Source organism: Phyllostomus hastatus, unplaced genomic scaffold (genome assembly GCF_019186645.2).
Source record: "Phyllostomus hastatus isolate PE091 unplaced genomic scaffold, TTU_PhHast_1.1 phas_scaffold_93, whole genome shotgun sequence".
In the NCBI taxonomy this organism is placed as follows: Eukaryota; Metazoa; Chordata; class Mammalia; order Chiroptera; family Phyllostomidae; genus Phyllostomus; species Phyllostomus hastatus.
In genome coordinates this window covers 38,855,142-38,868,311 of record NW_025334042.1, presented here as the reverse complement: position 1 = coordinate 38,868,311, position 13,170 = coordinate 38,855,142, and the positions used below count along the sequence as shown (strand labels likewise).

At 41.0% G+C, this 13,170-nt stretch overlaps 1 protein-coding gene across 1 annotated transcript in view; it reads right to left on the bottom strand.

Annotated features, from left to right (window-relative positions):
- The window catches only part of ST8SIA1 (ST8 alpha-N-acetyl-neuraminide alpha-2,8-sialyltransferase 1), a 133,956-nt gene that overhangs the window by 51,067 nt on the left and 69,719 nt on the right, over nucleotides 1–13,170 (bottom strand). The window contains exon 3 of the mRNA XM_045829772.1: nucleotides 3,364–3,473. Coding sequence (XP_045685728.1) covers nucleotides 3,364–3,473 — 110 coding nt within the window. The remainder of the gene's footprint in view (nucleotides 1–3,363; nucleotides 3,474–13,170) is intronic.

Genomic DNA, 13,170 nt, shown 5'->3' with positions numbered 1-13,170 from the left:
TAGCTCACTGGCAAAGGCCGTGCAGAAGGCTTTCGTGGTCAATGTGGTTAGTATCTGTCTCTCACTTCTCACTTCAGCGCCAGAACCCTGTCATCTTGTGCAAGTAATAATCTTTGTTTCACTCAGTCCATTTGGCTGCCTGCCATCTACCTTGGTGTTTATGTATATTTATTATTTGTCTCTATCTTTGATGTCTGACTTTTTAGGCAATAAACACCATGGGGATCCTGATCGCTTAAGCATTTCATAGAAGGGGAGTGTATAATAATCTTTCCAATATCCATTTATATGTACCCATTATGTTTCTTTATGATAGATTCTGGTATAGGGTAAAGGGGAATCAGTGGGCCTAGGAGTTAGAGGGGGAACAGACCATGGATACTGGTACTATGATGACCAAATGTGCTTTTTGAATCTATGTCTAGCTCCCAGAGCCCTGGTTCTAAGGAACTGTGTAATAAGGGTGGGTTACAGGGACTTTTGTAGGGAGTAATCCTAGGAGTCTTTTCCATTCCCATTCTTTGAACTGTCTAACCCACTTAGGAGGACATTCTGGTGGGGAGTCACTCTCCAATGAGCTGTCATTTTCTTGCTTACTTCCAAAGAACTGTATTTCTTCTGTGGAATTGCCATTTGTCCCAGTCCCATGGTAAATCACATAGACCCTAAGCACAGCTAGTAACACAATGATTAAGCAGAGGAGTGCCAAGTACTTTCCCCCACCATGTCTGCTGTGCGGACTTGTGGCTCCCTCTGTGACTGTGTCAGACAGCAGGGCTGGGTTGGCTCTCGGCAAAAACCAAATGAACATTTTAGCCAACCCAATATAAAAAGACATTGTACTGCCTCCTTCTACATTGCATTAAGACCTCTTGAAGTCACTTAATGTCCCTGAATCTGCGAGCATAATATTATCCATTCCTTCTTCCTTACATAGCTGTTGGAAAGAGCAAATGAATTTATAATCAAGAGCAATTTGAAAGTTTAAACTAGTCTACATTAACTGTGTTACAATGACATAGTATTCATACAATCACAGACAGAATCAGAGTTTCTACAGTGGAAAGGCTTGAAGAATCGTCTGCTCCCATCTCCTCAAGTACCTTAGAAAGCTGAGCACCGGCAAAGGTAAAATGACTTAATGTGGATCACAGAGCAGGCTTGTGGCAAGGGCCTGCCTTCCTACCTCTCTTTCTTTGCTGGCTTGTTAGCCTCTGCCTAATGCCAACAGATTGAAGTGAGTACCTGAATTTGCCCCAGGGTCTCTGTTCTTCTGTCTGTCCTCTCCAGGTGACTGTTTCCACTCCTATAGCTTACATATGTCTCCAGCCCCACCTCGCACCATTCCTGTGACTCACGATACTGTGATGGCCCTTGGTGGCTTTCCCACATTAAAGCCTTGCAAAAGGTTGTTCCTGTGCCCAGGGTGGAATAGCTGGTCCCAGACACCATTTTTCCTCAGAAACACCCAGCTATGCTCCCTGCCCCTGCCACAGTATGTCTCTGAGTTACAGCACTACCACACCTCCAGATTTTAAGCCCATGACAGAATTGTTCCACAAGCCATTTCCAGGTCTGGCTAAGGCCTAATACAGTGTAGGTACTCAATAAACAGAAGTTATATTGACTTGAATAAACAGAATTATATTTTTATCTTCTCCATTTTCCTATTGTTAGTATATACTGCCAATAATAATAATAATAATAATAATAAATAATTGCAATGAAGAGGAAAATGCTGTCTTACATTGGAAAAACTATGGCAGGACATCTCCCCATGTAAAAAGATCTCCCCATTCTGCTGCAGGCTTCACCAATGAGATTAGAAATATCTCAAGAAACCCAACCCTTGCCCTGATTGGTGTGGTTCAGTTGGTTAAGCAAAGTCCTGCAAAGAAAAAGTTTGTAGGTTTGATTCCGGGTTGGGGCACTTGCCTGGGTTGCAGGTTCAATCCTTAACTAGGGCATGTGTGACAGACCACTGATGGATGTTTCTCTCTCACATCAGTGTTTCTCTACCTCTATCTCTCTTTCTCGTTCCTTTTATCTAAAAATAAATAAGATCTTTTAAAAAAAGAAGCCCAACTCTCTTTCTCTGAGAGGAAACCTGGTCCTCCCCCATGTATGTGGCTTCCCCTGAAATACTCTCAAATAGTTTTTAGTTTCCCCTTATCTGCTTACTTCAGAGCGCAAAGGTGGTCTAGTGTTCTCTCACTTACCTTACCAAAGGTAGACTATTGTAATAGTAGACCATTTAGACTATTACTATTATCCTTAAAAATGAACATAAAAACTGAATCCCCGGCCTTCCGTTGCTGAGGATTCTGTCCTCTGAGTTCCTTCAATAGTTTCAGTGACAACTATCTTCTTTTTCCAGAATACATCTGAGTATCCCCAGAGAAGATAAGCTTCAAAATTACTGCTCCAGCAGGCCATTCTCTGACTTGAGTGCTTATATCCCACCTCTCTCTCATCCTCACCACACACCCCGGCAGGCTCTGGAGGACCCTAGCATTTGCCCCATGTGGCTCCTCCCTTCGTCTCTCCTTCATGCCTCGAAGGCCCACTTCCTAGCCAGCCAGACTTCAAGGTTTTAAGCCCATGTCACTGAGCACACTCTCCAGCCAGTACCCTACATGTTGTCACTCCTTGTCCTTCTTTCCTTTCACTCAGACAATCCCCAACTTGTGTCAATCCAATCACACGCTGTCTTTACTTCTGGTCAAAAACTGCCTAATAGGACAGGTCAGTGCCACTAGTTTGATGGTCTCCACCCTTGGTTGGAGGTGTTGCAGCAATTCCTTTACATGCCGCTGCAGAAGCCTCCTGTTTTCCACTGAGAGTGACGCACACATCACCACTCTGCTCAGTCCTTTATTCCAAGTTTACTCCCTGCTCGAAATTTATTCCCTCTCCTGCTTCCAGTTTTCCTCATCAGGCACAGACGAAATACCTCTTTAAACCCTACCTGCAACTTAAAAATGCTTTTGTGAAAAACAAAGAGTGGTATAAAATGAAATGAATAAATGAAAGTGTTTATTCATAGAAAGTTAGTCTTCAGAAAAAATGTTTAAAGTTTTAATTGCCTAACTGTGTAATCTAAAATAAAATCTGCGTGTTTCCATTTTGGGGGTCTGCCCATGACCTCTGAAACTTTCTCTGCTTTGTACTTTTCTTGGGGCAGGTTCCCTTGCTCCCCTGGCCCTTCTCCTGAACCCACTTGTATATGAACTTGAAGGGAAGCTAAAGAGCAGCTACAACTGATTAACCACAAGTGACTAGTTTCGAAAGGCCCCGGGGCTGGTGGGAGGGGTGGGGAAAAGGAGGAAAAGCAGAGGCCACGCTGTGGGTGCTCTCTCTTACCGCATGACAAAATTTGCTTCATCTATTTGACGGCCACAGCCACTCTTCTTCAGAATCCCACCATTTCCCACCACCGCACATTTCTTCAAGGGCAGCTGGAATGGGGTTGCCTAGCAACAGAAAACAAGGCGGGTTTTCACTGCAGAGAACACACAACTGCTCACAAAATCATTGTTTACAGCAGATCCTTTGGAGGAATTTGACTAAAGACTGGTCAGAGTGAAGAGAACATGTAGAAAGAAAGATGCAAGAAGTTTGTAAGGAAAAAACTACCCTGTTCCTTTGAACTAAAAATAAAAAACTAACTTCTTGAAGTGTATTTAAATAGACACTTTTTTTTCTGTATCAAATTGGCCATGCATATAGTATTGTCTGCCGTGGAAAAAAGAAAAATCCAAGCTATACATAGAAATATTTTTAAAGGCATTAAACTGGGAACAAACTCAAATGCAATTTCATTTATTCGTACAATTGGTTATGCACACTCAGCAAACATTGCTGAGCATTTGCTATGCTGACTCTTGTGTACTGACACAAGGACATAGAAGTCACAGGCCTCAGGATTCACAATTTGGGACATGAGGAGAGTGTGAACAGATATACTTATGTAACAGACTCTAACGTAATGTTGAAATTGCTGTAGGAAAGGTTGGCTCCAGACACTGTCAAGAATTCTATAGGAAAGCAAGAAGGCATTTTTGTCAAGTCGACTCAAGAAAAGCTTTCTCACTTGCAATGAATTTCAAAGGATGAGCAGTTTGGCCAGGCAGAGAAAGCAGCCAAAACAAAAACACAAAAGTATGGTGAGAGCCAATGCTGTGTTTATGATCAACTGAACACACTGGGTGGGTCTGTCTAGAAGTTAGGAGGGACTGAGGGACAACTGACTTGTAATTGACCCGGACAGCATGTGACTTTCTTTCTGCAAACATGGAACTGGGCTGCAAAGAAAATGTTCACTGTACCTGAGTGTTCTGAAGTGGTATTTATAGTACCAGAGAATATCAAAACCCAGCAATAGGCTCTGAAATTGAAATGTATCATTTGGTCTCTTTTAGCTAGATCAGCAAGATCCACCAGGTACAGAATTTCCTGCCTGATGAAGCAATGCATAATGGGTGGAGTTCTTTGGGAGACTGCACTGTACATACCTGGTACATAAAATAACTACAGTGATATTAAGTGGGCCATCCTGGATGAATCTGAAGTAAAAACATGGATGGCACCAAAAGAATAAATATTGAATAGAATAAATACATGAATGTATACTATAAAAACTTTGTCCAGGCATAAAATAATTAAACAAGAAAAAACATTGGAGGAATCTTTGTGCTCGTTAGCAGCTGAGGTAGGCTTCCAAGGCAGCACAAGAGGACAGTTGCACTTCCTTGGTTTCTGGTAGGTGAAAGGAACAACCAGATCTATGAAAACACAGTTGAGAAAGGTACAGTACTTAAAGTGTAAATTCTCAGCACTTGCCCACAGAGAGTTAAGAATTCCCTGCACAACCACAACAGAGCCCAGCAGAGTGAACTCCAGAGCAGGATGCATAAACGGGGGGGTGGGCAGAGGCCAGCACCCTCACACATCCAGGATGACCCAGGATGGTATGTGGCATTTTTCTCAGTCAGTCCTGAGGGCGGAGAGTTTGAAATCTACACTCGAAACTCTTTAGATTTATAAATTGTTAGATAAGATGTAAGTATTTATGCTTGAGTTAGCTGTTCATTTAAGGCACAACTATTTACTAAGTGCTACTATTCCAGAAATTGTCCTGGATGACAGAGAAATAAGTGATAATCCCTGCTGCCCTAGAGCTTAATTCTAGTGGGGAAATGGATGATGAATGAAGATAAATGAGTAAAACGAAGAACGTGTCAGGTGGTAAGATGGGCTGTGGAGAGAAAGAAATCTTTGGCAGCAGAGGATCAGGAAACGCTTTCGAAGAGAGACTGTGATTTAAACAGGGCGGCAGGGAGGAGCTCAAAGGAGTCACATAAACTAATCCCTGAGGAGATGAGGTTGTGCGCCTCACCGATGCTGGGGGGACCTGCTGGTGGAGACCTCGAGGAGGGAACATTCTGGGGTTTGGAAAAAACAGCAAGGGGACCACTGCATCTGGAGATGAGTGACAGGGGAGACAGAGTAGGAGAGGAGATCAGAGAGTTAATTGGTCGGGGTGTTGGGGAAGAAATTCTAAAGGGCCTTGTAGGGCCTGTTAAAAGGCTTTGAGTTTTATTTTAAGATGACAATCAAGTCACTGAATGGTGAGCAAAGGAATGACAATATGCCATATTTTGGAGCAATCACTTGCTGCTGTGTGAATAGGCTGTAGGATGTCATGGGCAGAAAGAAACAGACCAGTTAGGAGTCTCCTGTTACAAGAGACTAGAGATTCTGGTGGTTTAGACTAGGGTGATGACAGTGTGGATAATGAGGAATAAGCAGATTCTGGAGATATTTTAGAAGAAGAGCTGACTGGATTTGCTGATACAATGGAAATAAGTAGGGTAAGAGAAAAAGAGAGAAACCAAGAATCATGCTAAGGTCACCTATAAAATTGGACTTGCCATTTATTAAGATATGGAAGATTATGAGAGGGGTAGGCTTTAGGTAGATGATCTGGAGCTTAATTTTAAATGTATCAAGTGTGAGATGCCCATTACACAGTTTAGTGGCCAAGCAGGCAACTGGATACATGAGAATATAGTGAGAAAACTGGTCTTCCCTAGAGATAGAGAGTTGGGAGTGACCGGCATATAGCGAGCATTTAAAGTCAGGCAACTAGATGGTGAATGATGTGGACAGAGGAAGAAGAGGTCTAAGGCCTGAATCCCGGGCACTCCTCGGCAGACTGAGGAGAGATCAGTAAAGGAGGCTAGGAGAGAGTGGCCGTGGGAATCGTAGAAAATTATAGCAAAGTGTGGTGTCTTGGCAGTCAAGTTAAAAAGAAACTATCTCAAGGAGGAAGGAGAAAAACTGCACCAAACACTATGGTAGATCAAGTAGGAAAACAGCTGAAAATTGCCACTGGATTTAGCAACAGGAGGTCACTGGCAACCTCAACAAGGACAGATGGAGCTCAGTAGTGAGGACAGAAGACGGGTCTGAATCAGTGAGTTATACATGTATATTTGCATACCTATTTGAATATACTACAGTTTACTTGAAAAGTATGGGTTCACTTATCTTCAACTAATATTTAGTTTGCTAGCCCCCTCCCTTTGGTGTTGTTAGTTTGTAGAACAAGACTGACTGGCAATCCCAAGTTTCCAGGCAAGAATCCGGGCCCAGAACAAGCAGGTCTGGGAAGTGGCAACATAAACCTGGGTACAAATACTCCTCCATAACTTCCAGGTGGTGGGGTTAGGGGATTGTGGGGCAGGCTGTCAGGCCTTTGGCATTCTTCTTCCTGTTTCTAAAGAGGGATAAAATTGCACAGGATTTTTTGTTGTTGTTGCCTTTTTTTTTTGAGAGAGAGAGAGATGGAAACATCAATTTGTTGTTTTATGCCTTCATTGGTTGATTCTTGTGTGTGCCTTGACCAGGCAATCGAACCCACAGCCTTGGCATATCAGGATGGAGCTCTAACCAAATGAGCTACTCGGCCAGGGCGTGAGATTATATGAGATGATATATGTAAGGCAGCTCTCAGAGTCATGGGAATGGTCATCCACTCATCTTCCTCCACTTCTTTCACCCCTTTCCCCCTTGCAGCAGAGTTTACTAACTTATTTAAGCCAAGAAGTACCTAGGTTCCATGGGCTTGGGGGATACATGGTACAACAGTGATTTATCTCACTCTGTCTTAACAACTGGAATAGTTTATTAGCAGAGCATTTAACTATCAAGCCAATAAACTATAAAAAATGTTCAGCCCTCTCACAAATGCCCAGTGAGAAAGACAGAAGCCATTTCTGACTTTTTTCCTGGCAACATCTGTTTACTACTTCTCCATTCGGTCTCCTTGTAGTCCTCACACAAGCAATTTCACGTCAGTAAGTATTCCTTGAGAGCCTAAGCTGCCCTCTTCCAGGAACTGGTAACACATCAGTGAACAACAAGAAATCACTGATGCATTACATGGAGGAAAATTTTAATTGAGAAAACACTGAAATTTTTAAAAACTAATTGCAACAACATTATTATGCTAGTTTAGAGCACAGAATATCTCAGCTTGAGAAGGGTCAAAACTTACCAGAATAATGTATGAACAAGGTGTCCATACACCTCTTTTCTGGGTCTAGTACATAGAAAGAACTTTCAGTCGTCCAGTTCCAAATGAATACTATGATTTTTGGCAAGAAGTACTTTTATTAAGACACTCCATCCTTTCTCTTTAAAGGTACTTTCATGTATCCAGGTAAGAAAGTATCTATTGGATCTGAGATTATAGTATACTCTTTCTGCTAACCTTAAAAACTACTACTCTAAATGAAAAGATGAAGTAGGCAGATCGACTATAACCATGAGCTCAAAATATTGCTTGAGCACAATTTCATCTTATGGATCTCTGTCCAACTATTTCCACCTATCACTCTGCCCATCTGTTAATGGCTATCTTCTTAATGACCATGTTATTCAGTACATTAACCATCCATGTTCAGCTTCTGGTCTGCTAGGCCCCTCAAACTCTTGGTGTGTCAATGGAAGTCAGGACTGGAAGTCAGGAATGGAAGTCAGAAATGGTTCCATATATCTCCCAGTACAATTATAAGAATTTAAAGAAGGTGAAGTACTGAACATCATAAAACTCTGAAGTCCAATATCATTATATGATATGAATCCATTATAATATATTAAAAAATTTAATTCTATGGGGAAAATATCATTATATTGCTAGGCCACTGTGGCATTTATCTTTGTGTCAGATACTTTCAATTTCAAAGACTTGTATAAATTTTGAACAAAATATTTTTTATCATTGGACCTTTGAGAGCGTATCTCCTACATCCATCAACCAATGAGTTTTTAAATACACATTTTGTAGAATTCATTTCAGATAACATATCTTTTTGCTCAACTCTCTATGTCCAAAGCACAAATGATCAATGTATTCAATAAGTTAATCATTTAATCAGCATATTTATGTTGAGCATCTAATCAATTTTCAACAATACCTGACCTAAAGGCATTTCCTTAATTTCTTAATGGATGTATAACTTAATTCTCAAAATTAAAGAACAAATGTGAGCCCCACAACTATCTAAATATGAGCCAATTAATAAAACCATTCAGAATCTTGCTTCTGAGATACCCCTTACCCTTACCATCATCCAACAGCCTATATTGCCTGTGCCTTTTCTTAAATAGCCCTGATGCCATTTTCCCTTTCCATTCCACAGTATTTGTTTAGCACCTATAACCCACCAGGAGCTGTTCTGGACACTGGGAATACACCGGTGAACAAAGCAGACATGTGCTCACTCCACTTGTGGAGCTCGCATTCTAACAGGACTGACCGGAGGTAGCATATGTGACAGGAAAGGGCAGAGTGCTGCAGGGTTAAGAAATATCTCTGAGGGAGTGACGCTGAGGTCTGCGATCAGAAGTTTAGGCGTAAGAAAAATAGTAGAGATTTCTAGTCTATTAAATAACCTTAGAACGGTTAAAAAAACAAAGACAAAAGTTAGGGCCTTTCATGTTTTATGGCATGAATGAAGGTAAAAAGTCATTACTGGCCAGAAGACGGTTTTTGGAAACAAACCACAAGTGCAAACTCTGAAAATATTCCTGACTGACAATGTGACTTTTGGAAGAATATTATTGAAATATGAATAATTTAAACCTTGTTTTTTTGGGTTTTGTTGCTTTTTTTTTTTTTTGGTGCCATATGTAAGTAGCTCCTGAGTATCCCAGAATGGCTTTTATGAGTAAGTGAATGAAGCATTATTTCCCAGTCATTTCCAAAGCTACATACCTCACTTCACTCTCCTCTTCACAGGCAATCCACAAACGACAGCAAAGCACTAAGAGGCCGTGACCGGCACGATCATGCCTGCTCATTTGCCAACCAGGAGACGTAACTAGATGTCTTGAATGAATTACACTGCCTCTCTAGGCAACTGAGTCAGCCACCATCATCACTAATTGTGTTTGAGTTTGAGCATGCCTTGAGGGGCAGGGGAGAAGTTGGGAGGTGCATGGAGAGAAAGAAAAATGTAAACCATTTCATAGAAAGAGAACTGGGTTAAGCAATGCCATGATTACTGTATTCGCAGGAATACACAACATTTTGGTAAAAAAAAAGCACCTGTGATTACAAATTAAGTTACAATAGTCTTTGAAAGAGAATACTTTGAAGGCACGTCTACAATGTAAGAAATTACCATCACACATTGATATAAAATCAGCATCAAAGAATAAAAAATGTTTCATAGAACAAGAGCAGAGATTAGGAGCCCAGGCTATAATGTCCCTGCATCCAAGTGATAAAAAGTCACTAACCTTAAATCTAGGTATCTTGGGAGTACAAGGAAGCCAAAAAGTTTTGAAATCCCAGAAGCAGCCCACTAAGGATTCCATCTACAGAGAACCTCTTCTAGAAACAATCTAACTGCTGAACTGACAGGAAGAGGCCTTACACCACACACCTTTATGAGAACTGAACAGACTAAATCAGATTAAGGAGACTATTGGCCAATTAAATCTCTTTATTTCAAGAGCTAACTTATATTTTTAAATGCTCTCTTGCTTTTGAAGATGACAACAAAGGTCTCTGCTTTAAATTTAATACAGGACATATCAGACACTCTCAGATATAACTCTCACCATCCTTCACTGCTTTGATGTATACTCCTCAGATGCACCAAATAACTTTTTCACCTACCTTGTTCTAGATTCTTCTTCCTCCAGCTTCCCCCTACCACTCTCTGCTCCTGTTTGACAAGTAAGCTACACCTCATGCCTTGGTGCTCTTACACTTGGGGAAAAGGAGAAATGCTATAAATATTTCTGAATAAACATTGTTTCGTAGCTTTAAAAAAAAGTGAGACTCTCAACTTAAATTTTGCTGATTTTGTTACACATGTAACTTTACCTCTTAGCTAGAGGACTTGGCACTTTTATTTTTACACTTCAAAATTCAAAGGAAAATTCTTTGTTTTTGCTTTTTTGCCCTACTATACTGTCCAAACTCTTTGATAGAAAGGGGGAGTGAGCCATCCTTGTCATGCAGCTGTGTTTCAAAGCTAGCAAAACTACCACCCCGTTCAGTGTTTAGAGCACCATCCAGCCCCACGATGAAGAGGAATCAATGTCATTGTTAGATATGGGCCTCAAGTCTTAATAGAAAAGCAAAGATTTTGATTCGCAACCCTTCAGAGTGGCCTGAAAAGCTGTCACTAAATTCCAGCTGCTTTTAGTCACAATGTCAAAACATATGCTTGCCCTTATTGATGAAATCTCAAGCTTTTGTCCCTCAGAACATGAACTCATACATCTAATTGCTGTTCGACCCATTCGTTTCTATGTACCGTCACCCACGTATCCACATGGACTCCCACACATAATTATGTTCCGCCCCCACACGTAATTTCTCACCCATCTGTTAATTAAACCCTCAACCTAGGCATCTAAATACACCCCCTGCCTCACATTTAATTACAACCCCCCTCTTATGAATGTAATTACACCATTCAGCCACCCACCTAATTATGCCCTCCTTGACATGTTTAATTGTACTGCCCTGCTCAAGGACCTACTTACATTCTATCCAGTGCACCAGTTAAGCCCCCAACCCTTCAACAATATTCTTCAGATACACATCTCTCTACCTCTGTACCCCACTTTATTATTTTGGCTAAGGATTGGCAACTCCCCACAAGTGAATTCTTAGTAAACAAGGCACCCAGGTAAACAGGCAAGATAATGAAAGATACAGCTGACTCAAAAGCAGCTTTGGTCCTTCCCAGCAAATAAGCGACTTTATATTTGCTTTTTTCAGTCATTTAACGAGCCCCTTGGATGTCCAAATTAAAATTTCAGCTGTTTTCTTATTTTGTATATTTAAGCATTTTTATGATGAAAATATCCAGTAAGTAATTTACCTCAGAGACAAATGCTTCTCATTACAGATATTATTGCACTCTTAAAAAAACATTGCCCAAAACTTTGCCTGCAGATAAATATTTATAAGTACTAATTATAGAACATTTGCACAGCCCTAACATCCAAGGAAGTTTAACTATTCTTCAAATACATGAAAACAAATTTCCCAAACACTGCTGCTGAGATTTGTATTCCCACTTCTACTAATAAAATTGGGGTTTTTGAAAGGATAAACACAGTATTAATATTCTTTGTACACAGGATGCATCTCTGAAAATTGAATGGTGTGAATATTTATATAATGGATACTATATCCCTATTAAAATGTTTACTCAATCCATTCTAAAAAATAACAAGCATTGCAAGGAGTAGTATGTATTTTTCACATATAATGTGTTATTCTGCAAATGATCTCAGAAACCAAATACATCATCAGTTTGTGTGACTAGTCAGCAGACTCATTAAACATTTCATAATCCACTCCTGGTTAACTCGAATCTGTTACTCATGTTGTTTCTGACCCGTGAGTGTCAAAACCGTAAGGAAGTCCATGGCCGTACTTTAGGCCAGAGGTTGGCCACGTGACAAGAGTCCTCAAAACTGTGGGGTGTTTGTGGTGGAAAGGAAAGGAAATATGAGGGACATGCACAGCATTTCCAAGGTACCGGCCAGTGATTCTTAGGAGTGGAGCAGAAAATGGCCCCAGCAGCAGCAGGAACTAAGCCCCATGCCATTGCTAGACTCTCAACTCCAGAGGCGGCAGTGCTACTGAGGGATCCTTTCCCTGCAGATACAGACAGCGTGTCTCCCTGTTGGTGAGCATGGTCCTGGAGCCTACCTGCCTGCCTGTCTGCGCCTGAGTCTTGACTTAAGTTTTCTTCCCTGACCACTGGTAAGGTATTTAACTTTAGTGTCTTGGCCTTCTCATTCATAATAATGGCACGCACCTCGTACAGCTGTTATGAGGAATAAATGAGTTCTGTTCAGCACAAGGTAAGTGATCAGTAACAGTTATTTTTATTTTCAGTGGAGCAACATTTTCTCAGCAACACAGCCTAGAGATCTGGGAGTCAATTTTGCTCATCTCTCAATATTATCCTAATGCCTCCTCTACAGGGCTCTTCTGTTCCCCTCTTGCCACCGTCACTGTGAATGCAGAATGGGGCAAAAGGAGGCCTACATTTGTGAATGTGCAAAACACAGAGTTTATTCTTGTACTATTATTTATTAATTATTGTAATATTTTCCATACAAACTACTGTAAACTACTTTTGCCCCACCCTGTATAAAAAAGTGGCTTATAACTTAGTTGGCTTCTAATTCTGGCCTATCATGCCTCCTTCACTCTCATATGCTAGTTATTCTTCTAAAATTAAGGTGATGGTATCACAGGTGTTTGCAAATGTCCAAACACATCAAACTCTGCAAATTAAATATGTGCGGTTCTTCACATATCAATTATCCCTCAATACATCTTTAAATAAACAAAGGCCAGTGCAAATCACTCCCCTATAAAAAATGTACAAGATGGGCCATGTTCACCCCTTTCTACAGACAAAAATGATCGAGATCTTCATCAAGGCCCTTGGGAGCCACCAACAGCCCCAACAGCTGCTCATTCTTCTCCGGAACTGCATCGTCTGTGCTCATAACCAACATCCCCCGCCCCCTACGCTGTTTTATCGACCTGCATTTCCTTCAACATAGTCTGAACTCCCTGTCTCCATACTTTTTTGGAGGCTGCTACAACACCTCCTC